Genomic DNA, 25,822 nt, shown 5'->3' with positions numbered 1-25,822 from the left:
AGCTGCTGTATAACACATGATAGATGAACCTTTCACGACACACCTGCGCCTCTGCTCCATTTGCAACCTCATCCTCTGCCCAGGTGGCGCTGTGATTGGCGTCGAATCTCTCGCGAGTTTCAACCGAAGTAAATAATGCAACCTAACCTGATGGCGAGAAAGTTTTTCTGACTGATTGCCAGCCTGTCCAATAATTGACAGATGAGGGCGGTGAAGTCCGCTGTTATTGGTCCTGAGTGGGAGGGTGGTGCTCAATGCGCGCGGTGGCTCTGCGCGTAGAGTTAGTTAGACGGGCAGTCGTTTGTTGTGGGGGGGGAGGGGATTGTTTTGGGAGTGAGTGCGGCGGGAAGATGGCGGATGATCGGAAACGGGCGGATAACGCTAAGCATCGGCGGGGCGAGCAGCTCAAGCGCTGGTTGGGCTCCGAGACTGACCTGGAGCCCCCCGTCTTCAAGAAGAAGAAGACCCGAGTCAAGTTCGACGACGGCGCCGTGTTCCTGGCCGCCTGCTCGAGCGGCGACACCGAGGAGGTGAAGCGGCTGCTGGACCGCGGGGCTGACATCAACTACGCCAATGTGGACGGGCTGACGGCGCTGCACCAGGTACCGCGGGGAGGGCAGGGGAGGCGAGCTCTGTTCACCCTCACCTTGACACTCGCACCGGCTCTGAGGGGACTGGTGTGCCGGGGCTGGCTCCCTATCCCACCCCACACCTCCGGATAATGGGTGCAACAGGAGCTCCCATTGATCCATCACTTAATTCAAGGAGCTGCTGTGATATTGCCAGTGCAGTCAGGAGGGCTGATTTGTTTACATTCCCGGATCGGCAGGTTGTCCTGGGCTATCTTGAACGCATTGCTGCAAGGACACCCCCCCCCCCCCCCTTCTCTTCTGACTTTCCTTCACCGAAAGGAATTGCAGTTGATGTTTTGTTTCTGTTTTGGCACACGAGTTGCATTTGTTTTGTCTCCATTTCATTCTCCGATATTTGACCTGTTCTCATCCCAGTCCCTTCCCTCCGTCTCCCTCTGAGATGATTGGCAAAAGTAATGGGAAAGGACAACTCGGTCCTGCAGCAAAAACGCACTCAAGGTGTGAAGGACATCGGTGGATGGTTACTACATATAGTGCAGCACCTGGTACACCAGGAAACATCTCTGGGCGTTATTAGGCGTTTGCAATGCCTTTAAATGTTAAATCTGTAGTTAACGAGTGTTTTACAGTCCCATTGTCTATTTAAAGCAATGCGTGTCGATTTGGATGTGAGATAATTTACTCTGCCAAATGTTGGTTTCGATGTGACACCCCCCCCCCCGCAAAAAAAAACATCTGAGATTCAGAATGCTCCCCCACCCAAAAGAAAGTGAGCAATCCTGCATTTCTGAACGAATTTGGGTACACGGTACAGTACGTATTTTTAACTCAATGTTTAATACTGGTTTTTCGTCGAAGTGTAACATAAAAAACTTGTACTTGGCAGGAGCAAAGACGATTGTTTACGAATCCGTTGTTGATATAATGTTAGATTTCACTTGGAGGAAATGAAGCAGCACTTTCTGTTGTTAAGGTGTTTGATTCAGATATTCAGCTGTATAATTTGTTTCACCTTGTATGGAAGTTGCAACAATTTATTATATTCCAGTGATTCTGTAACTTTGCTGACTTTTATCATGTTAGTTTGCCAGGTAGTTCACTTAAATCGAGGTTGTACTCGCTGCAGGAGTTTTATAGATAAGGGAAACTGCCATGCTTTTAGTTGATGATTAGTTGTGCATTCCTAATCATTGCTTCACCATTGGTGGCCGTGCCTTCAGTTGCCTGGGCCCTCGGTTCTGGAATTCCCTCCATACACTTCTCTGCCTCCTTATCTCACTTTTCCTTCTTTTTGACACTTCCTAAAACTTACCCTTTTGACCAAGACTTTAGTCATCTGACCTAATATCTCCTTGTGGCTCAGTGTAATGTTTTCAAATGCTCTTGTGAAGTGTCTTGGGATGTTTTATTATGCTAAACGTGCTATATAAATACAAGTTGGCATTTCAATCCTGCTACTACATCATAACGATCTCTTTGAAAACATTGACACATGGCTTAAAGCGAAGCAATTAAATTTGTCAGCTGTAATGACAGTTGGTGACCTTAAGGAAAAATAGCTTGTGCTAATGGGAGGTAGGAGTTTCAATGCCAAAATTTAGTAATGCAAAAATCACAGCCTAAGTGTGCAATGTGAGTGCATGTGGGAAGATTTTGATGATGCAGTTCATTGTATTCTAATGATCTATCACCAGATTCCTTTAAATACACACTTTCTCTCACACACACATATACATTGATTTCACCCACTGTTTGATTATTTGTATTTATGTATAATTTAAGTCCTGTATAGCGGTTACAATATTAGTATATGTGTAAAATTTACATCAGTTCTTATCGGCAGCGTATATGTAGTTGCTGGTATTTTGCTTTTCCTCTGCATCAGTGTGGAGGAAGTTATCATCTGTTACAGTAACTAGATGCTGTTACAGTTGACATGTTCTGTTTACTAGTGCATTATATGGCACTTGAAACAATTTACAGTAGAACGTTAGATTGCTAAGTCCTTGAAAATGCATCGAAGTTGACAATCTCAAAACCAAGCCAAAGGTTTATGTTGCGGACTAATCAAAAATATTATGGACCTTTCTCAGGGAATTAACTTTTGGGCACAGCTTTGCTTGTATTCATTTTTGTTGGATTGTCAGTGGATTTACTAATGATTCTGATACAGACGAGGAAGACATATATGAAAGTCAGATATTTTTAAGAATATGCTAGTGAGTAGAGGGGGAAACTTCCCCTTTGCGCAGGCACCAGAGAAAGGCAGTAATGGACACACATTGCTGATTAAAATAGGTAATGTGTGTGGCATATTTAGGGTTCTATGACATTAAATGCGTATAAACTGTTTCATGCGTTTTTGTCTTGGGGTTCCTGGTTATGTAAATCATACCATATGAGAAAACTTTCAGTATGTTAAAATTTACCGTGTTTTGCAAGTCTACTACTCAATCTATCTGTTGTGCATGGAGTTTGTATGCGTGTTTGTAAAAAAAAATAAATAAGATTGAGCGTTGTTTCTCCTTTATGTTTTTTATGAACATTTAATTAAATTGTATTCTGCTGTATGACAGCAATCCAGTTTATTGAATTATAGAACAGGCAAGGTACTTTATGCTTGTAGATGATACTTGGTAATCTCTAAATGTACCTTATGTACACATTAATCAGTGCCAGTGAAGTGCTTTTGGTGGTATTAAACTACTGATAGTGCTGTATTTGAACAAGTGGGCACCTGCAAGTGCTGACAACTTTTTGTGTAGCTTATCTTATATGCTTCGAGAATATGAAAATTGTTAAAATTCTGGCATGTACCTTTTTTACACGTGCTCAAAGTATAGTAGAGCACTAGACAGGGTTAATTTTACAGGATACTTTGAGACTGCATTTATAAATTGGTCCCTTTAGCTTTTCTTACAAACCATTGAAATTTGTGAATCAAAACAAGCTGAATTTAAACTTTGAAGTGTAAACAATTATTTCCCTACCTTTTTGTAGAAAAAAAAGATTCAATTATTGGGAAAATAATACAATTGTGGGACAAGAAATGGTTGTATTTTATCCAAAGTTGATCATAAGGGTAATTGTGTAGTGAATACACATCCTTCAATTTCTTCTTCGCCCACCCCCCCCCCACCCCCCCACTCCCCAATAATTTTCTGCTGGTAAAAATACATTGCATTTTTGGGTAATGCTTTTGATTTGTATTGTATGCATTTCATTGTACTGTGTTGCACAGAAGAGAAGTGCACTGAATGAGCAGGTACATTTATAGCCAACTTGTCATGTCGTAGTTTAAAACTAGGTTACTTGTGGTGTTTTAGCTGTATAACCTTGATTCAAGTGGTGATATTAGATTTTTACTCAAAGGTTTATATTGTGCTTCCTGATTCAATCAATTTGCACTGTCTCCTTCAATTTTTAATGTGAAATTGCTTCCTACTTTAATGTTTGAGATTCTGCCAAGCTATTTCAAGGTTTACTTCAGCAAAACAAATTTTTAATAGCTAAGAAAGTAGTGATTTGGAAAACTTGAATATTGCTGAAAAGAGCTTGTGCTCATCAGGACAAACATAAGAATGCCAAATTTCAAACAAGCACAACAATTTATATTACAGGAGAAAGGGGTGCTGATTGGTTGGCAAAACGACTCTGGCTGAGGTGTTGCCATGGAGAAAGGAACAGGGACCAAGGGGCTCCCCAGGATCCTGGGTAGTGCAAAAAAAAAATGCAAGGCTTGAACACATTCTTTTTGCTTCCAGAGAACAGGTCTCACATTTGAAAATATGTCACTTCTAGTGCGTGTAAATGAACCATTTTATGAGTTCGGCTGATTCATTTCAATTGGTTAATGTAGCTTTTAGTACATTCAGGATCGCTCAAGTGCTGCTCAAACATGGAATCGCATCTAACGGACGTTTTGTTTTGGGTTTTCTAAGTGTGGGTTGGTTGAATTTGGTCTGCACTCTGCTTATTATGAACAACCGAAGGACCGTACTGTTTGAGCAACCCATCACTGGGACGTATGGCCTATGAACCTGGCATTGCACCAGTACTGAAATCCATATATAACATTGCTTAATTATGTGGTAGGCAGAATATCTTTTTGGACTGACAGCAACATCCTATTCATGGAAAATACCACTTGCGTAGTCACTGCATAGTAGCAGTCTGCAATGGCTTGCTTAACCTGTTGTTCAAATTCTTGGGATAATTTTCCTTCGCAGGGTAATTTAAGGCACTCTTCAGGTCTGAATGTGGTGGCCTGGAATCCATTTGCAAGTTTGCATGATGCATTGTGAACAATGATCTGATCAGGGTAGCCATTGTCTGACAGGATAGCTTTGCGCTCTAATTCTACATCACGCTTGCTGTTTCAAATGTAACACCACTGTTCAAGAAAAGAGGGAGAGAGAAAACAAGCAACTACATGCCAAAACAAAAACAGAATTACCTGGAAAAACTCAGCAGGTCTGGCAGCATTGGCGGAGAAGAAAAGAGTTGACGTTTCGAGTCCTCATGACCCTAGCCAGACATCAGTTGTCGGGAAAATTCTGGAACCTATTGAAGTCTTAACAATGCACTTGCTTATTCATGCTTTTCTAAGTCAATATGGTTTTGCAAAAAAAAACCCTGTTTGATCATTTAGGGTTAGGGATAAATGGGACTAGTGGAGTGCTTCAAGGATCAGCTATTTACAATCTGTACTGCTGACTGAGACAGAGAGACCAAGTAAAGTATTTAAATTTGCTGGCAATATAGAATTAGGTGGGCATGTGAGCTGTGAGGACACAAAGAGGCTACACAGAGATATAGACAACTTAGGTAAGTGAGCGATAAGATGGCAGATGGAGAGGGGAGGTGGTGGCGTAGTGTTAATGTCACTAGACTGGTAATCCAGAGGGCCTTGGCTAAAGTTCTGGGATCACTGGTTTAAATCCCACTATGGCAGCTGGTGGAATTAAAATCATTTACAAATCTGGAATTAAAAGTTAGCCTCAGTAACGTTGACCATGAAGTCTCAGTATGGTGATCGTGAAACCATCGTCAATTGTTGTTAAACCAATCTGATTCACTAATATCCCTTAGGAAAGGAAATCCTTACATGGTTTGGCTGACATGTGACTCCGGCTGCACAGCAATGTGGCTGACTCTTAACTGTCCTCTGAAATGGCTTAGGAAGTCACTCAGTTCAAGGGCAATTAGGGATGGGCAACAAATTCTGGCCATGCCAGAGCCACCCACATCCCATGAAAGAAGAAATATAAATAACTACTGAAGCAGTCAGTGTCCATAAGCAGCAAGACTGGACAATATTTAAGCTTGGGTTGACAAGTGGTAAATAACATTCACGCCACACAAGTACCAGGCAATGACCATTTCTAACGAGAGAATCTAACCATTTCCCCTTGACATTCAGTGGCATTTACATTGCTGAGTCCCCCAAAATCAACATCCTAGAGCGGGGATAAAAACAAAAAAACTGCGGATGCTGGAAATCCAAAACAAAAACAGAATTACCTGGAAAAACTCAGCAGGTCTGGCAGCATCGGCGGAGAAGAAAAGAGTTAACGTTTCGAGTCCTCATGACCGTTCGACAGAACTTTAGTTCGAGTCCAAGAAAGAGTTGAAATATAAGCTGGTTTAAGGTGTGTGTGTGGGGGGCGGAGAGATAGAGAGACAGAGAGGTGGAGGGGGGGGTGTGGATGTAAGGACAAACAAGCAGTGATAGAAGCAGATCATCAAAAGATGTCAACGACAATAGTACAATAGAACACATAGGTGTTAGAGTTAAAGTTGGTGATATTATCTAAACGAATGTGCTAATTAAGAATGGATGGTAGGGCACTCAAGGTATAGCTCTAATGGGGGTTTTTTTATTATATAATGGAAATAGGTGGGAAAAGGAAAATCTTTATAATTTATTGGAAAAAAAAAGGGAAGGGGGAAACAGAAAGGGGGTGGGGATGGGGGAGGGAGCTCACGACTTAAAGTTGTTGAATTCAATATTCAGTCCGGAAGGCTGTAAAGTCCCTAGTCGGAAGATGAGGTGTTGTTCCTCCAGTTTGCGTTGGGCTTCACTGGAACAATGCAGCAAGCCAAGGACAGACATGTGGGCAAGAGAGCAGGGTGGAGTGTTAAAATGGCAAGCGACAGGGAGGTTTGGGTCATTCTTGCGGACAGACCGCAGGTGTTCTGCAAAGCGGTCGCCCAGTTTACGTTTGGTCTCTCCAATGTAGAGGAGACCACATTGGGAGCAACGAATGCAGTAGACTAAGTTGGGGGAAATGCAAGTGAAATGCTGCTTCACTTGAAAGGAGTGTTTGGGTCCTTGGATGGTGAGGAGAGAGGAAGTGAAGGGGCAGGTGTTGCATCTTTTGCATGGGCATGGGGTGGTGCCATAGGAGGGGGTTGAGGAGTAGGGTGTGATGGAGGAGTGGACCAGGGTGTCCCGGAGGGAGCGATCCCTACGGAATGCCAATAAAGGGGGTGAAGGGAAGATGTTTGGTGGTGGCATCATGCTGGAGTTGGCGGAAATGGCGAAGGATGATCCTTTGAATGTGGAGGCTGGTGGGGTGATAAGTGAGGACAAGGGGGACCCTATCATGTTTCTGGGAGGGAGGAGAAGGCGTGAGGGCGGATGCGCGGGAGATGGGCCGGACACGGTTGAGGGCCCTGTCAACGACCGTGGGTGGAAAACCTCGGTTAAGGAAGGAGGAGGACATGTCAGAGGAACTGTTTTTGAATGTAGCATCATCGGAACAGATGCGACGGAGGCGAAGGAACTGAGAGAATGGGATGTTGTCCTTACAGGAAGCGGGGTGTGAGGAGCTGTAGTCGAGATAGCTGTGGGAGTCGGTGGGTTTGTAATGGATATTGGTGGACAGTCTACCACCAGAGATTGAGACAGAGAGGTCAAGGAAGGGAAGGGAAGTGTCAGAGATGGACCACGTGAAAATGATGGAGGGGTGGAGATTGGAAGCAAACTTAATAAATTTTTCCAAGTCCCGACGAGAGCATGAAGCGGCACCGAAGTAATCATCGATGTACCGGAGAAAGAGTTGTGGAAGGGGGCCGGAGTAGGACTGGAACAAGGAATGTTCCACATACCCCATAAGAGACAGGCATAGCTGGGGCCCATGCGGGTACCCATAGCCACACCTTTTATTTGGAGGAAGTGAGAGGAGTTGAAGGAGAAATTGTTCAGTGTGAGAACAAGTTCAGCCAGACGGAGGAGAGTAGTGGTGGATGGGGATTGTTCGGGCCTCTGTTCGAGGAAGAAGCTAAGGGCCCTCAGACCATCCTGGTGGGGGATGGAGGTGTAGAGGGATTGGAGGTCCATGGTGAAGAGGAAGCGGTTGGGGCCAGGGAACTGGAAATTGTTGATGTGACGTAAGGTGTCAGAGGAATCACGGATGTAGGTGGGAAGGGACTGGGCAAGGGGAGAGAGAAGGGAGTCAAGATAACGAGAAATGAGTTCTGTGGGGCAGGAGCAAGCTGAGACGATCGGTCTACCGGGGCAGTTCTGTTTGTGGATTTTGGGTAGGAGATAGAAGCGGGCCGTCCGAGGTTGGGCGACTATCAGGTTGGAAGCTGTGGGAGGGAGATCCCCAGAGGAGATGAGGTCAGTGACAGTCCTGGAAACAATGGCTTGATGTTCAGTGGCGGGGTCATGGTCCAGGGAGAGGTAGGAGGAAGTGTCTGCGAGTTGACGCTCAGCCTCCGCGAGGTAGAGGTCAGTGCGCCAGACAACAACAGCACCACCCTTGTCAGCGGGTTTGATGACAATGTCAGGGTTGGACCTGAGAGAATGGAGTGCAGTAAGTTCAGAGAGAGACAGGTTAGAATGGGTGAGAGGAGCAGAGAAATTGAGACGACTAATGTCGCGCTGACAGTTCTCAATGAAAAGATCGAGAGAAGGTAAGAATCCAGAGGGAGGGGTCCAGGTGGAGGGAGAATATTGGAGATGGGTAAAAGGATCCGTTGAACTGGGAGAGGACTCCTGCCCAAAGAAGTGAGCCCGGAGACGAAGACGGCGGAAGAAGAGTTCAGTATCATGCCGAGCCCGAAATTCATTGAGGTGAGGGCGTAAGGGTATGCAACTAAGTCCTTTGCTGAGCACTGAACGTTCAGCATCGGAGAGGGGAAGGTCAGGGGGTATAGTGAATACACGGCTGGGGTTGGGATTGGAAGAAAGGGTGGGGACGGAGGGACAGGCAGGGGTGGAGGGTCCTAGATGGGTGTTGGTGTCGATGAGTTGTTGGAGCCTGGCTGAACTTGTTCTCACACTGAACAATTTCTCCTTCAACTCCTCTCACTTCCTCCAAATAAAAGGTGTGGCTATGGGTACCCGCATGGGCCCCAGCTATGCCTGTCACTTTATGGGGTATGTGGAACATTCCTTGTTCCAGTCCTACTCCGGCCCCCTTCCACAACTCTTTCTCCGGTACATCGATGATTACTTCGGTGCCGCTTCATGCTCTCGTCGGGACTTGGAAAAATTTATTAATTTTGCTTCCAATCTCCACCCCGCCATCATTTTCACGTGGTCCATCTCTGACACTTCCCTTCCCTTCCTTGACCTCTCTGTCTCAATCTCTGGTGATAGATTGTCCACCAATATCCATTACAAACCCACCGACTCCCACAGCTATCTCGACTACAGCTCCTCACACCCCGCTTCCTGCAAGGACTCCATCCCATTCTCTCAGTTCCTTCGCCTCCGTCGCATCTGTTCCGATGATGCTACATTCAAAAACAGTTCCTCTGACATGTCCTCCTCCTTCCTTAACCGAGGTTTTCCACCCACGGTCGTTGACAGGGCCCTCAACCATGTCCGGCCCATCTCCCGCGCATCCGCCCTCACGCCTTCTCCTCCCTCTCAGAAACATGATAGGGTCCCCCTTGTCCTCACTTATCGCCCCACCAGCCTCCGCATTCAAAGGATCATCCTCCGCCATTTCCGCCAACTCCAGCATGATGCCACCACCAAACACATCTTCCCTTCACCCCCTTTATCGGCATTCCGTAGGGATCGCTCCCTCCGGGACACCCTGGTCCACTCCTCCATCACCCCCTACTCCTCAACCCCCTCCTATGGCACCACCCCATGCCCACGCAAAAGATGCAACACCTGCCCCTTCACTTCCTCTCTCCTCACTGTCCAAGGACCCAAACACTCCTTTCAAGTGAAGCAGCATTTCACTTGCATTTCCCCCAACTTAGTCTACTGCATTCGTTGCTCCCAATGTGGTCTCCTCTACATTGGAGAGACCAAACGTAAACTGGGCGACCGCTTTGCAGAACACCTGCGGTCTGTCCGCAAGAATGACCCAAACCTCCCTGTCGCTTGCCATTTTAACACTCCACCCTGCTCTCTTGCCCACATGTCTGTCCTTGGCTTGCTGCATTGTTCCAGTGAAGCCCAACGCAAACTGGAGGAACAACACCTCATCTTCCGACTAGGGACTTTACAGCCTTCCGGACTGAATATTGAATTCAACAACTTTAAGTCGTGAGCTCCCTCCCCCATCCCCACCCCCTTTCTGTTTCCCCCTTCCCTTTTTTTTTCCCAATAAATTATAAAGATTTTCCTTTTCCCACCTATTTCCATTATATATTTAAAAAAAAAACCCACTAGAGCTATACCTTGAGTGCCCTACCATCCATTCTTAATTAGCACATTCGTTTAGATAATATCACCAACTTTAACTCTAACACCTATGTGTTCTATTGTACTATTGTCGTTGACATCTTTTGATGATCTGCTTCTATCACTGCTTGTTTGTCCTTACATCCACACCCCCCCCCCTCCACCTCTCTGTCTCTCTATCTCTCCGCCCCCCACACACACACCTTAAACCAGCTTATATTTCAACTCTTTCTTGGACTCGAACTCAAGTTCTGTCGAACGGTCATGAGGACTCGAAACGTCAAGTCTTTTCTTCTCCGCCGATGCTGCCAGACCTGCTGAGTTTTTCCAGATAATTCTGTTTTTGTCCTAGAGCGGGGGTTACCATTGACCAGGAACTGAACTGGAGCAGCCATGTATATACTGTGGTTACAAATTCTCTGGCGAGTAACTCACCTGACTCTACAAAGTTGTCCACCATTTACAAGACACAAGTCAGGTGTCTGGTGGAATACACTCCGCTCGCCTGGGTAAGTGCAGTTCCAACAACACTCGAGAAGCCTGACACTGTCCAGGACAAAGCAGCTTACTTCATTGGCACCCGATCCACCACTTTTCAAACATTCACTCCCTCTACCATCGACGTGGCTGCAGTGTGTACCATCTCCAAGATGCTCTGCAGCAACTTGCCAAGGCTGCTTCGACAGCATCTTCCAATACTGTGACCTCCACCACCAGAAGGGCAAGGGTAGCAGATGCATGGGAACTTCACCACATGCAAGCCCCCCTCCAAGCCACACATCATCCTGACTTGGAACGATATCATTCCTTCACTGTTGCTGGGTCAAAATCCTGGAACTCCCTTCCTAAAACCGCTGTAGACTGCAGCAGTTCAAGAAGGCAGTTCACTATCACCTTTTCAAGGGCAATTTGGAATGGGTAATAAATGCTGGCCAAGTCAGCGAAGCCCACATCCTGTGAACAAATAAAAGAAAGGAACTGTGAATTTACTCACGTTAGTCGTATCAATAGGAAAGCAGAATTTTAAAGTTGTGAAAGTTGTAAATGATTAGAGGAGCTTGGGTGTACTTGTACAGGAATACAAAGTTAGCATTCAGGTACAGCAAGCAATTAGGAGGGCAGACTTTTATTGCTAACTTTTATTGTAAGGAGATTGGAATGCAAGAATAAAGAAATCTTGCTACAATCAGGGCTTTGGTGAGACCATACCTAGAATTGTGTGTGCAGATTTTATTTCCATATTTAAAGAAGGATATACTAGTATCAGAAGCAGTGCAGGGAAAGTTCCCTGGGATGAGAGGGCTGTTCCATGATGGGAAGCTGAGTAAATTGAGTCTGCATTCTTTGGAGTTTAGAAGAATGAGAGATGATCTCATTGAACCATAGGATTCTGAGGGGGCTTGACAGGGTAGACACTGCAAGGTGGCTTCTGTTAGCTGGGGAATCTAAAACATGGCATGGTCACAGGATAAGGAGTTGATCATTGAGGACTGACATGCAAAATTTTTTCACTCAAAAGTTTATGAATTTTTGGAATTCTCTACCCCAGAGGGTTGTAGAAGTTTCATCATTGAATATATTTAAGGCTGGGATAGGCAGATTTTTGCTTTCTCAGGGAATCGAGGGATATAGGGAGTGGGCAGTAATGTGGCATTAAAGCTGAAGATTAGCTATGATTGTATTGAATGGCAGAGCAGTCTTGATGAGCCACTTGGTCTGTTCTTGCTCTTATTTTTTATGTTCAGCCTTTGAAGCATAAAACTCAAGTTTAGGTTTGCTGTTTATTATTTTAACTGAATTTTTTGTGGCATTTTTGTTGGAATAATTGCAGGAATAGTACTTTTTGGAGCATAATTAATTTTAATTGTAAGCAAATGCTTTTTAAAATCTTTAGTTTATTTTGGACCACTGCAAAATCAGTTTTGATAACCAGTATATAATGTGTAATAAGTTAAGAATCCATAAGCCTCAAGGCATTTTGACAGTGGCAGCAGATTTTTTTTAACTTGGCCATATGCCATTCAAATATCAGGTGATTTTTGGCATAGGTGCACCTATTCCAGAGATTTAAATCTACTCAAAAAGATTGCTGATTTGAGTGAAAGCTACCCCCAGGGAATAGTGAGCAATTGTCCTATTCAGTCTCCAGATCTTGTTTTCTTAAACACTTATAACTGGAAACATGAAATAAAAGAAGAAAACACTTAATATAAAGCTGGTTGTTGATCATCTGCAAATATTGGAAATAAACACATTTGGCTTGTAGTGGTTTATTAGAACTTGAAAGATAAACAGCCATTTAGATTAGAGAAAAATGAGAAAGGGAGAGAACCAACATATACGTTAATTGTAGAGAGGAAGGAAATAAGTTCAATGACCTGCATATTGCTTAATACGAGACTGCTAGACACTATAACAATCATTTAGTGAGGTGATGCTGAGACAAAAGATGTCAATTACTGATAGCTGAAACACATGAAAGGCCAATACAAAGTAAATGGAAATTGTTTAGTCCTTTGAAACTTGAGGTGGCTTGGAATAAATAAAGTTGTTGAATTGTTCAGTATCTTAAATGATCAGATGAAAAATGTCTGTTTTGGTAATGCAGGAATTGCAGCACAAGAAGTATGATGCAGATATGCTCAGGTTTTAAGACTTTTTTGCATATTCCATGTACAAGATATTTGTTTTCTTCAGTTGACAATGCTAGTTGATAGTAATGGATTGCCTTTTTCTTATGCTGCTATAATTTAGTTGTCTTGCAATTTTTTTTCAAATATTAGCAAGTCTTGTAGCTTTAGATTACAGTAATTTAGATGATGCATGGTTTTATAGCAGGTGTATTTGTTATTTAGATCCTGAAGCTGACTTCTCTTCCCTGAACGCTGTGGCTGCATTAAAGCACTATCCAAGTCATTCAGGTTTGAGAAATTTTGCAGTTTGCAAAATATATGAACATTTGTAGCTTCAGGTCAGAAATAGGCAGCAAGATTTGACTTTTTTCGTTATTTAATGCTTCTAACACTCTTGCAACTTTTTATAATGAAAGAACTTATGGTGATAAATGTAAGTAGCTTAGTGCAATATATGGCATCTTTGATTAAGAACTTTCTTTGATCAGGCCTGTGAAGCTGCTGCTGGTTATCTGCATGAGGCTGTCCTCAGCAACTCTGGACCAGAACTCCTCAAGATTCTTGGTCTTGGAAGAATGGGAAACTGAGGGAGTGCTACTGGAATGGAAAGCAAAAGTCAGACCTTATGGTGGTTTGTGAGTCTCGTACTTTAGGGTATTGAATAAAAGCATCTCCAATTGAAAATAGCTGTGAAAGAAGTAGCTCTTGATATTGTTATGGCTTTTAACAATCAAGTTAAGTGTACCAGATTAGTGTTGTTTTGTCTTCTAAGTGGATATTGGCATATGGTTAAAAAGGAATTTATATAAACAAAACATGCATTTAGGGGCTTGATGTTTCTTGGGATGTCCCAAAACATTTCAGTTGCAATTAGTTACTCTTTGACTACATCCATTGTTGCTTTTGTAAACGAACACAACAGCTATATTGTTGTGTATAAGAGGCCCCTCAAATAGCGATGAAATAACTGACCAATTTAATCTATGTTTGATTGTGGTTGAGAAAGGAACATTGGCCATGATAGCTGGGTGCAATTCCTCACACCTTGCCTGGGACAGTTTAACATCCATCTTCTAATGTCTCAATTGATGGGTGGTAGCATTCCATAAGTGCAACACTGCTTCAGCCATTCCGCTGAATTGTCAGCCTTGTTTCATGGATAAAAGTCCCGGAATGGGGTTTGAACCATTATCGTTGGCCTGAGAAACAGAAGATGCTACTAATCGTGTTCAAATGAAGTGTTCAATGTTAAAGAATTATGGTGGACATTATTTGCAGTTATGCATATAACAATTGTGTGGAAGCTTCTGTATTTGAGATTGAAGAAGCACATGGGGGAAACAAGAATATCCAGTTCAGGTCACAATTTATAACACTGAGTCACTGTCCCATGGGTAGAATGTTAGAGATTCAAACTGCTTATAGAGTTTCTCAGACTGCTGAACCTGAGAGAAAATCTGAAGACCCTGAGCTTGAAACAAGCCCATGTCATTTTTATTTTCCCCTTCATCCCTACTTCTCTCTTTCCTCACCCCAATGTTTTCTGCTTCAGGGTGCTCCAACTAAGAAATTAAACCAGCTCTGCCTACCTATTCAATTTAGGATTTCTGATTTATATTGCATTGCCATGGAGTGTAGTTACTTGAATACCTATTCAAATAAACCAGTTTTGTGGAAGTGTACTCTCTTAGTTTATTGCAAAACTGTTGCAATAAATATCAGGTCACTTCAAAATTATACTATGATATTTTTCCAGTGCAAAAAGTGACAGATTACACATTTTGATTATCTTGATTCCTCCAGAAATTATTACATTTTTGTCTGATGATTTGAAAGTGATCAGCTGTATTCTATACTGTATCTAAATCAAAAATGTGTCACAGACCAGAGAGACTGGTTATTCTTGTTTCCTTGATCATGTGTAGTAATTAGGTCTGTGTGAATTAGCTATTTTATGTAATCTGTTATGGATCTCTTAATTGTAAACTATGTCAATTGAAGCATATAAGCAAATGACTGATAAGTATGCTGCAGCATCAGAATGATTTTTGTGTGTGTGTGTGTGTGTGTGTGTGTGTGTGTGTGTATGTGTGTCCTTAAGTAGTCACTGTGTATTTATAGCAGTAGATGTTATGAAAGATTGCGGAGTTACTGAGAAATAGTTAGTCAAGTTTGAGTTGTGCCCTCTAATGCTTATATGTAATAATGCTGACATTAAGAGATGCGTTGTATCTGCCTTGAAATCTTTGCACACAGTTTCAATTGTATGTAAAAGGTGAATATTTTCCTACTGACCTGTTTAGTAAAGGTGTTTTCAGAATAAGTTTATAGAGGTGAAATTGTGTTTGCAAAAATATAAATCTAATTACTTCAAAGAATATTGTGGCTTTATTCATATTTTGAACCAAACCATGTTGAAGGAGCTAATATCACAATTGAAAAGTTGTTTTCATGATATACTTCAGGATCTTCACTGCAAAATATGTGACTTGCATCTAAATAATTTCAGTTTGCTGTGTGTAACATTTCATTGGAAAAGACATGCCAGATTTGAAACTAGTAAGATTTAGTGTGATTGTTATTTTATTCATTTAAGGTGAAGTATATAATCTGAACTAGATGCCATTTTTTGTTATTAACATACAAAGTATCCATGCCTACTACTGCCAGATAAAGTATATCTGAGTAAGGTTATGTTGTGCTTCAGTAATTTAGATTATGGACCTTCTGCTCAACTTCTACATATAGTTGCACCAGCTATCTTTGTGGCCTCTGAAGTTAGATGAAGATAAGTTAAAAGAACTTGTACTCTTTAAAACCTGGTTAAGACTTAGCCTAACTTACTTCATGCCCTTCAATTATTTTAGAGAAGGTGCTTAAATTCAAAAACACCTCGAGTCAAGGGTCATCTTTGTTACACACTAACTGAAAATATTTAAAATCCTTTTTTGGTATATTGCTGTCGAGCATATCTGTCATTTTTCTTATGCAATATGAGGTTCTTGTATCCCTTAGGGTAGAGCTGGACATTTAAAGTGTCCTGCTCACTGATGCCCAGTTTGGGTTCCGCTAGGTCAGCTCAGCTTCTGACCTCCATTACAACCTTGGTTCAAATGTGGACAAAAGAGCTGAACTCCCCAGGTCAGGTGAGAGTGACTGCCCTTGACATCAAGGCTGCATTTGACCAAATGTGGCATCAAGGAGCCCTAGCAAAACTGAAGTCAATAGGAATTGGGGGGCATAACTCTCTGCTGGTTGGAGTCATACCTAGCACAAAGGAAGATAGCTGTGGTTGTTGGAGGTCAGTCATCTCAGCTCCAGGACATCACTGCAGGAGTTCCTCAGGGAAGTGTCCTCAGCGAACCATCTTCAGCTGCTTTCATCAATGACCTTCCTACCATCATAAGGTCAGAAGTGGGGATGTTCACTGATGATTACACAATGTTTAGCACCATTTGTGACTCCTCAGATACTGAGCAGTCGATGTCCAAATGCAGCAAGATTTTGACAATATCCAGGCTTTGGCTGACAAGTGGCAAATAACATTCGTGCCACACAAGTGCCAGGCAATGACAATCTCCAACAAGAGAGAATCTACCCATCGCCCCTTGACGTTCAATGGTATTACCATCACTGTAGCCCCCACTATCACCATCCTGGGGGTTACCATTGACCAGAAACTGAACTGGACTAGCCATGTAAATACTGTGGCTACAAGAGCCGGCCAGAGGCTAGGAATCTTGTGATGAGTAACTCAACTCCTGACTCTCTAATTCCTATTCACCATCCTCAAGGCAAAAATCAGGACTATGATGGAATACCACCCACTTGCCTGGATGAGTACAGCTCCCACAACGCTCAAACTTGACACCATCCAGGGCAAAGCAGCCCACTTGATTAGCACTGCATCCACAAACATTCACTCCCTGCATCATTGACGAACGGTAGCAGCAGTGTGTACCATTTACAAGATGCACTGTGGGAATTCACCAAGGCTCCTTAGACAACACCTTCTAAACCCACTACTATCTAGAAAGACCAGGGCAACAGATAGATGGGAACACCACCACCTGGAAGTTCCCCTCCAAGTCACTCACCATCCTGACTTGGAAATATATCACTGTTCCTTCACTGTCACTGGGTCAAATTCCTGGAACTCCCTTCCTAACAGCACTGTGGATGTACCTACACTACAGGGATTGCTGCGGTTCAAGAAGGCAGCTCACCACCACCACCTCAAGGGCAACTAGGGATGGGCAATAAATGGTGGTCTAGTCAGTGAAGCTGACACCCATGAATGAATTTTTTAAAAAATACCAAATTTCTTGACATTGAAATGTATTAGTGTTTATTTTTTGTTAGACTGCATTGTTAGTAATCCCTGTCATTGAGCTCTCCAATTAAGGCTTATTCACAATGTTTTGAGATGCACTTCATTGTTCAGAATTTCTTCCTAATTTGGGTCATACACCTGATGTAATTTTTCTAGCTCGGTCTCCATTAAACAATCATATCACATGCTGAAAGTGCTCTGTGAACCCTTGTAAATCTAATCTTTATCTTCATAATTTAACATTTAACTGGACAACTTTGAACGGAAGTAGTATTGAATAAAAGCTGTTTAACATGATCAGTTGTATTGAATAAAAGCTATTTAACATGGCCTGAAGTTTCCTTGTAACTTGTAGCATCTGCAGCTGCATTAAAATTCACTGCTTTATTTTTGAAATCTAAAATAGGCTTTAGAAGTCTGGTATCCTTTTATGCAAGATTGATTTTTTTTTTTCAGTTTTTCTATAATTCCTTGAGTTGAAATTTTGATTCTGTCAGTGCTGTAGCTAGCTGGATTTGATTGGGTTGCTATTCTGCAGCTAGTCCATCTACACCAGATACTTGTTTATGCTGCTGTATTGTGTAACAGTAATGTGCTGAGATTTTTATTTAGAACTTAAAGGTAAAGAACCAGAACTTACTGGAGCAGAGCATTTTGTTCATTAGATGTTTGTCCTGTGCCTCATGAGGCAAAACATTTTTGATGGAAGTGCATGCTGACAATGAGAGAGTTTGCTGAGAGCTTCTGAGATCTTGGTGAATGGAGGAGCCAGCAGTTTGATTTTGATTTTTTTTAACGTACTCGTTCATGGGATATGTGTGTCGCTGGCTAGGCAAGCATTTATTGCCCTTGTTCAGAGGGCATTTAAGAGTCAACCACATTGCTGTGGATCTGAAGTCACATATAGGCCAGACCAGGTAAGGACAGCAGATTTCCTTTCCTAAAGGACATTAGTGAACCAGATGAGTTTTTACAACAATCGGCAATGGCTTCATGGTCATCATTAGACTTTTAATTCCAAATTTTTATTGAACTTAAATTCTACCATCTGCCGTGGTGGGATTCAAACTTGTGTCCCCAGAGCATTACCCTGGGTCTCTGGATTACTAGTCCAGTGACAATACCACTACGCCATTGCCTCCCCCAAATGCCACCAAATGTGCTTTGTAGTATGTGTTTTACTACTTGGTCATTTAAACTGTACGTATTTCATTATTCATGTTACTGGTCATGAGGGAGCTCTACTGTTTTTATGCCAGCAGTCCATTATTAAAGATATGACCAAGCATAAATGTATATTTCCTCATCTCACCTTGGCTGCATACGGTGCAGGAAAAGGATGAAATATGAATTCACAATTTCTGCAGACGAATGCATGCCAGCTATCAGTAATTCCTTTACCTTAATTTTGCATTGTCAAAATCAATATATGACCAAAAACCAAACTTATTGCAGATTCATAAATTAGCAAAATAAGTATTACAGAGATATTGGGCTAAAATTACATCATTAATGCCATCTAATGTTAATTTGACAAGTTGCTGAATGTGAGAGCTGATGAAATTGCAGTGAGAAAAACAAATCTGGGACCTGAGTGAAGAGGGCAAACAACATGCATCTCTTTAACCAATCGGATTTAAGAATTGTGAAATTAACAGCATGAATTGTAAATTAGAATGGTTGAAACAAATCCAGCATGGAAAGAGGTGAATTGAGGAAAAATAAAGGCACAAGGGAAAAGTTTAACATTGCTTAAAAAAAGTATGGATTGTCAAATGTCAATTTTAACATTTAAAAAAATTCCAATAATTATAATATGAAGGAATGAGACTCCACACTTATAAGTTTTTTTTTGATTCCTTTATGAGCTGTGAGAATCACTAGAAAAGTTAGCATTTGTTGCCCATCCCAAATTGCCTTGAAGGTGGTGGTGAGCCACATTCAGGAACCACTGCAGGTGTGTGGTGTAAGTACACCAGCAGTGCTGTTAGTGAGGGAGTTTCAGGTTTTTGACCAAGTGACAGTAAAGGAAATGATATAGTTCCAAGTCAGGATAGTGTGAGTTGGAGAGAAGCTTGCAGGTGGCTGTGTTCCCATGCATCTGCTGCCCTCATCCTTCTAGGTGGTAGAGGTTTTGGGTTTGGGAGGTGCTGTCAATGGAGGCTTGGTGAGTTGCTGGAGTGCATCTTGTGTACAGTATACAGCGCTGCCACTGTGCATTGCTGGTGGATCGAGTTTAAGTTGGTGGATGGTATGCTGAAGCAGTGAGTTGCTTTGGTTGAATGTTGTTGAGCCATTTTCATAGAGATAAAATCAAAAAAACTGCGGATGCTGGAAATCCAAAACAAAAACAAAAACAGAATTACCTGGAAAAACTCAGCAGGTCTGGCAGCATCGGCGGAGAAGAAAAGAGTTGACGTTTCGAGTCCTCATGACCCTTCGACATTTTCATAGAGAGGTTGACAGGTTGTAACTAACAATTATCCTGTTGTTAAAAGGGTACAAGACCTGACATTCTGTGCTGAGTTTAGTTCATATTTACCATGCAAATACAGCAACTTTACACCATTCATTGTATTTCAATGGTGAGTCAAACAACCTCCTTTTTAAAACGACACAATGCAAATTACCATGCTATTTACACAGTTTCTTTAATGTCGTTATTTTGATAGGAAAACCTGGGCCGTAGTACACTGATTGTAATTTAACAGGAACTTATCTAGAAAAGAGCTAAGTGTACAACAAAGTATTTTTCTGAAGCCATGTGCCTGCTTGTTGACTTGTACACTGACATATTTGCCACCATATAAGTCTTAACTTTGATGCAAAGCTGAACTATTTTGTCTGTGCTAACCTTAAAAGTATAATTCAGTGCCAAGGTCTAAACTGACAGCAAATTGAGCCCACCTTGCTCAGTTTTGACCTATCTGGTGTCTAGTTAGGTTCTGATACTGGCCTTGAGCTTCATTTACATTGTACCTGCATGCCAGTGAAAATCTAAACTGACTCTCTGCTGTTGTAGTGTCACTGAACTATTAGACAGAACTTATTAAATCACATGTCTTTGCAATTTGATCTGATTGTCATTTTGGTATCCTCAGATTATGAACCTTTTGAAGGAGTCTTTTTGGTCTTTACTAAACTTTACTTCGGTGGTTCCTGTGCATGAGTTCTTTATTGGTCTGTGTAAAAATATGTTTAATTAGTTGTAAGTGCTAAACTGCATTTAGCTTACCAATGATTGTGAGAGCCTGGTAGGGTGAGAAAATTGCATCTTGCCATAGGCCGGATTGGCTTCACGTATTTACTTGTTTAGAGTAGCAAAACAAATATTGCTGCTTTGTGATTTTTAAAGTGAACTTTTCTTAAGGGAATATCTGATTTTATTAAAAGCTGAACAATGTTTTACCCCTTGGAGTAGGTTTGAAAAATACTGTACTACACACTTCTGTTACATTGTTAAATGTAACTGAAATAGTGGCAGACCCCAAATCATAACTTGTATGGATTGGAGCTGGATATATTAGTTTTGCCATATTTTCACTTTTGACTAATTGTTAGACTGAAAGATTTTTAAATAAGACAAGCAATCTTGCTTTGGAAGGTGGTTGACTTTTTAAATGTAACTCATTAATGAATATTTCATATAAATATGCATATCTAGTTCATATTTCATATGTTTGAGTTAATTTTCAGTTTTAGGGATTAAAGTTTCAACTGTAGACAAATGGGAACATTTGATTGAGAAACTGAAAGGCAGCTCTGAATTAAATGCAATTCAAATAAGCTTGGAGTTAGTTATATTTAAAAGCTAACCTGTGTTTGTCTTACAAGGCCAGAGTTGATAGAAAATGCCTGAACCTCTTGGTAGAGCCGGGGTGTCTATTGTTAGTGTCTCCATAAAAGGAACTAAAAGCTGGCAATTCTGGGAAAGAGGTTCATAAGATTCTATAAGAGATAGCATTATTCATATGAGTTGCAGAAGCAGAGATGTGTTGAAGGTAAAATCATTTCTTTGTATTTTTATTTGAGTCAGCTTAAAACATGTCATGTTGTCATTGAAATAATGAATTAGGCTGGAGCTTTGGTAAGGTTCTTTGTTTTAATGTATCCATGTGTGTTTGCTGACAGAAGCAGGCATTTTAGTTTGGAGTTTTGTGAGGGAAAAGTGGCTGGAAGATTTCTTCTGGCTTGAACCAGTGGAAGAAATCTGCAGTGGTCCTTGCAGAGCCTTGTGGCAGAAAGCAGTCAGTTTGAATAACTAGCTTAGAAAGAGCTATACAGAAGCTGTGGGAGAAGACTGGGGGAAAACAGTCGACGCATGTTCAAAGCCAGGACAGGGAGCTGACAAGCCTGTAGTCATGAAGTCTTTAAGGAAAATTGAAGGATCACTTAACCAAAAGTTAATGGAAGGAACCCCATGTAATTTGTACCTTGAGGAGTAGCTGGAACACTAAGGAGAATTAAAATAAATTCCAGAGGGCTGTGCCATCCTTTTAGGTTGGTCCCAGGAAAAGTGAATTAACCTTCAAGATTTTGTAAGAGGAGGTGGTGAGCGAAGTAAAAAGTAGAACTGAGTTTATAGCATAAGCTATAAGTTAAGTTAGTGGTGCTAGCTTTGTCTAATTTCTTTATACAGAATAAAATTTGTACTGTTAAAAAGCATGAAATCTTGTGGTGTAGTTCTGTGGTTAATTGCTGGATGTTTGGATTTCTTTACTCATTCACGGTCTTTAACAGTACCATAGAGCTTCCTGCATATTTATTCAATTATCATAATTGGAAGTAACATTTACTAAATCTATTGTAGTCTGGGACAACTTTGGTGTTGGCTCTTCCTATAAGAAGGCAACTTTTGGACACATTATTTGATGAATCAATTTGGGGCGTGGGTACCAAGTAACTCTCTTACCTAGTATGTTCCATTTGAAGTTATATTTTTGCTTCCTAATCATTTGTATTTTACAAATTAACTAGCGTCTCACCGTTTTTAGGTGGTTTGCTGATGTTTCATTTAAAGTTGGGCTGCAGCCTGTTTTGTGGTTACTCCATAGCTGTTAAATCAATTATATACCTTGTTGACCTGAGGTATTGTTTGCTTCAAGATGATTCCTCTTAAGCTCTAGCCCTTTCATGAATGAAGGAATCTCCCTGTTGTGCAGTACTGGCCCATCTTTATCATCCTGTTGGGGACCTATTACAATATGTGCAGATGCTATTGTGGTTAGAAATTTATATTTGCACAACTAATGGACATTAAATGCTCACTTGAAACAATGCCAATTTCTCTTCCATTTTGAGATGTTTTGAAGCTATGGGGGGGTGGGGGGGGGCGGGGGGCGGTGGGGGGGGGGGGTACGTGAAGAGCTGAAGGTCAATATAGGAGTTAAAAATAACTTGTCTAATGCATCCCATAAACATATTAAACTATTACTTGTGCAAAAAAATCATTTTCCTGATTTGAATTTTATAATGTTCAACATAATTGATACTTTGTGGATGAACATCAACCCAAATATAAAAGTCAATTCTTAAAACCATCTCTTAATGTTTGATCCTTTGCAAAATGAAAAGTGACTGATCTGGCATTCACTGTATAACATAATATTATTGCGAAAGTAAAGACTGAAACCAAGTGCAGGAAGATCAGAATCTAACAAGATGAATAATATTTCAGGTAGTGATTTCCAGTTCCTTTACAAATTTTGGACCTGATTTTTTTTTTTTACATGTGTTCATGCTGATTTTTCTGAACAATCATTACAGGTTACAACCAACTGTCCATTTTTGTGGAACGGGGTGGAATGAGTGATGTACTTCCACATGTTTGACATTTGTTGCTATAAAATATTTTACAGTACATAATGCAGTTTAGCAAGATAAGTTGAAGACCCTATTTTAGCTCTCAGTACTGAGAGTGCTGTGTTGATGAATGTATAAGCTTTTAGATGAAATCTTCCAGTCTCAGGAGCCGGCAAGCACCCTTAAGTGTCCTGGCCAATGTTCTTCCCCGCCCAGCACTTCCAAAAACATACTAACTGTTCATTTGTATTAATGTTTGTAGGACCTTCCTGTTTATCTGCATAACTTAAGTGTAGTCAATCTCTCTCTCTCTCAAAATTGATTGATAGAGCATTAGGGAGAGTTGCCGGCACTTGGGGCAGGAAAGGAAGGGAATAGAAAAAGCAGGAAACAGATCCAAATAATTCAGGAGGAGGGAGGGCATGGGGAAAGTGGCACAACACGGTGGCTTCTGTATGTTCATGTGCTGTCTGTCGTTGTGCTGAGAGAGAGAAACAAATATAATAACGACAAGGCTGGCTAACGCCAGTGGTTTGAAAGCAGAATTTATCGTCGGTGGAAAATATAAACTAGTCAGGAAAATTGACAGTGGCTTGTTTGGCGATATCTACCTGGTCATTAACATCAGCAGGGAAGAGGTGGCAGTGAAATTAGAATCACAGCAAGCGAAGCTACCTCAGCTTCTCTGAGAGCAAACTGTACAAGATCTTACAGGAAGGAGTTGGCATCTCTCCCATCCAAGGGAATGTAGTATAAGGATTGTATGTCCTAGGCCCACACAGCGGAGACTGGTCTCCGGTCATCTTGGACACCCTTGCCACTGGACCAAGGCCTTGCTCCATGAAGCCCATATTAAAAGAACACTCACAAGCATCATCCACTCCCTCAAAATGAAGTTCAGGACCTGGAAAGTAAGGACCCTCATGGACAACCCCAACAGCAACAGACCAGAACGGCGTACTGCTATCGTTGCCGGGGAGCTCAGACATTTTGACATTGCCATTGCTGTCCTAAATGAAACTCAGTGGCCAGGGGAAGGCCAGCTCAAGGAACAAGGTGGTGGTTACACCACCTTCTGGAAACTTAACCAGTAGAAGATCACCAACTCCATGGGGTTGGCTTTATCTTAAAAAAAAAACAACTGGTTGGCTGTCTCCAAGACACCCCTTGCTTATCATGACCCTTCAGCTCACCCTAGCCCAGAACCAATGTGCTGCAGTCCTCAGCGCATACATCCTAACTGGATGCTACAGACGAGTCCAAGGAGGCATTTTACTCGAGCCTTGAGCAATCCCTGGCCCGAGCCCCAACAGATGCTAAGCTGATCCTCCTTGGTGACTTCTAACACCAGAGTTGGGAAGGATACAGACCTCTGGGGAGATGTAATTGGCAGAGGGGGGATAGGGAAATCCAACACTAATGGTACCCTGCGCCTGATGAAATGCCTAGAACACAGCCTTTTCATAACCAATATCTCATTCCATCGGAGAGCTGAGTACAAGTCCACATGGCAACATCCTTGCTCCAAGCACTGGCACCTGCTCGACTACATCATTGACGAGTGAAGGACTGCAAGGACATGCATATCGCCCACCATGACGAGCTGACAACTGCTGGATGGGCCACCGTCTAATTCGCTCTGTCATTAACATCAACGTAGCCCCAAAGCAGCAACACCAACAGAAATAATGTCGCAAGAAAATCAACACTCAGGCATTCGAGGACCCTGGTAAGACAGCCCTATTCAGGCAGTGCCTCATTGCTAGCCTGGTGACCCCCCAGTGACCCAGTGATGCAGAGTGTCCACAGCGCCTGGTCTGTTCTCAAGCTCTCCATCATCGCCTGTGAACAGATGCTTGGTCACTCAACCAGGAAACAATAAGACTGGTTCGATGAGAGCAACCAGGAGATCCAGGAACTGATAAGCTACAAGTGCAACGTATTTCAAAACCTGAAACAGCAACCCAACTCGAGAGCAAGTAAGCAACTCTACTGAAGGCTGAGGTCCAGCAAAAAACCCACTGCTTAAAAAAACACATGATGGGTGGAGAAAGCGCAGGAGATCCAACAGTTAGCCGACAGCCATGATGTGCGAGGTTTCTTTACCGCAGTCAAGACCACCTCTGGCCCAAGCACTCAAGGCCCCACCCCACTCCTAGCCAAGAAAAGAGAAGTTTTCATCAAGGACAGAGAGGCAGTCTCTCTGCCTATCAATGCTAGTGTCCTCGACTCCATCCTGCAGCATGCTATCCGCCACTATCTCTGCACAATCCAACCTGGCAAGAGGAAGGAAAGGCCATTCAACAGTTAAAGAGCAACAAGGCATCAGGAGTAGATGGAATCCCTGTCGAAGCACTAAAGCATGGTGGAGAAGCACTATTGGCATGATTACATGGCCTTGCTCTCTTTCCAAGTAAGGGAGATGTGTCAGGAGATCTGAGATGCTGTAATCATGACCATCTTCAAAAAAGGTGACAAGTCTGACTGGGGTAACTACAGAGAAATCTCCCTGCTGTCGGCCACAGAGAAGGTCATTGCAAGAATCCTTCTCCGTTGGCTTCTCCCTGTAGCTAAAGAGCTCCTCCCAGAGCTGCAAGGCAGATTCCGCCCACTAAGGGGCACAATGGATATGATCTGCACCGCATGGCAACTGCAAGAGAAATGCAGGGAACAGCACCAACCCTTTTACATGGCCTCCTTTGACCTCTCAGCCTTTGACACTGTCAACTGTGAAGGATTATGGAGCTTCCTCCTCCGCTTCGGCTGCCCCCAAAAGTTTGTCACCATACTCCGCCTGCTTCATGAT

The 25,822-nt window shown here is 42.3% G+C and overlaps 1 protein-coding gene across 7 annotated transcripts in view; it reads left to right on the top strand.

The window, feature by feature from the left end:
• Positions 1-325: 325 nt before the first annotated feature.
• The window catches only part of LOC121282065 (protein phosphatase 1 regulatory subunit 12A-like), a 301,831-nt gene continuing 276,334 nt past the window's right edge, over positions 326-25,822 (top strand). For 6 of the 7 annotated variants that reach the window (XM_041195472.1, XM_041195470.1, XM_041195475.1 and 3 more), the window contains exon 1: positions 326-602. In XM_041195472.1, the coding sequence (XP_041051406.1) occupies positions 351-602 (252 nt within the window). In that variant the 5' untranslated portion in view covers positions 326-350. Of the gene's footprint in view, positions 603-1,309; positions 1,407-25,822 lie in introns of those variants that run through there. The other variant, XM_041195471.1, reaches the window with a different exon arrangement.

The sequence above is a fragment of the Carcharodon carcharias genome, chromosome 9, assembly GCF_017639515.1.
Source record: "Carcharodon carcharias isolate sCarCar2 chromosome 9, sCarCar2.pri, whole genome shotgun sequence".
Classification (NCBI taxonomy): Eukaryota; Metazoa; Chordata; class Chondrichthyes; order Lamniformes; family Lamnidae; genus Carcharodon; species Carcharodon carcharias.
Note: the sequence above shows the minus strand (reverse complement) of the source record. Positions and strands in the feature narration are given on the sequence as shown.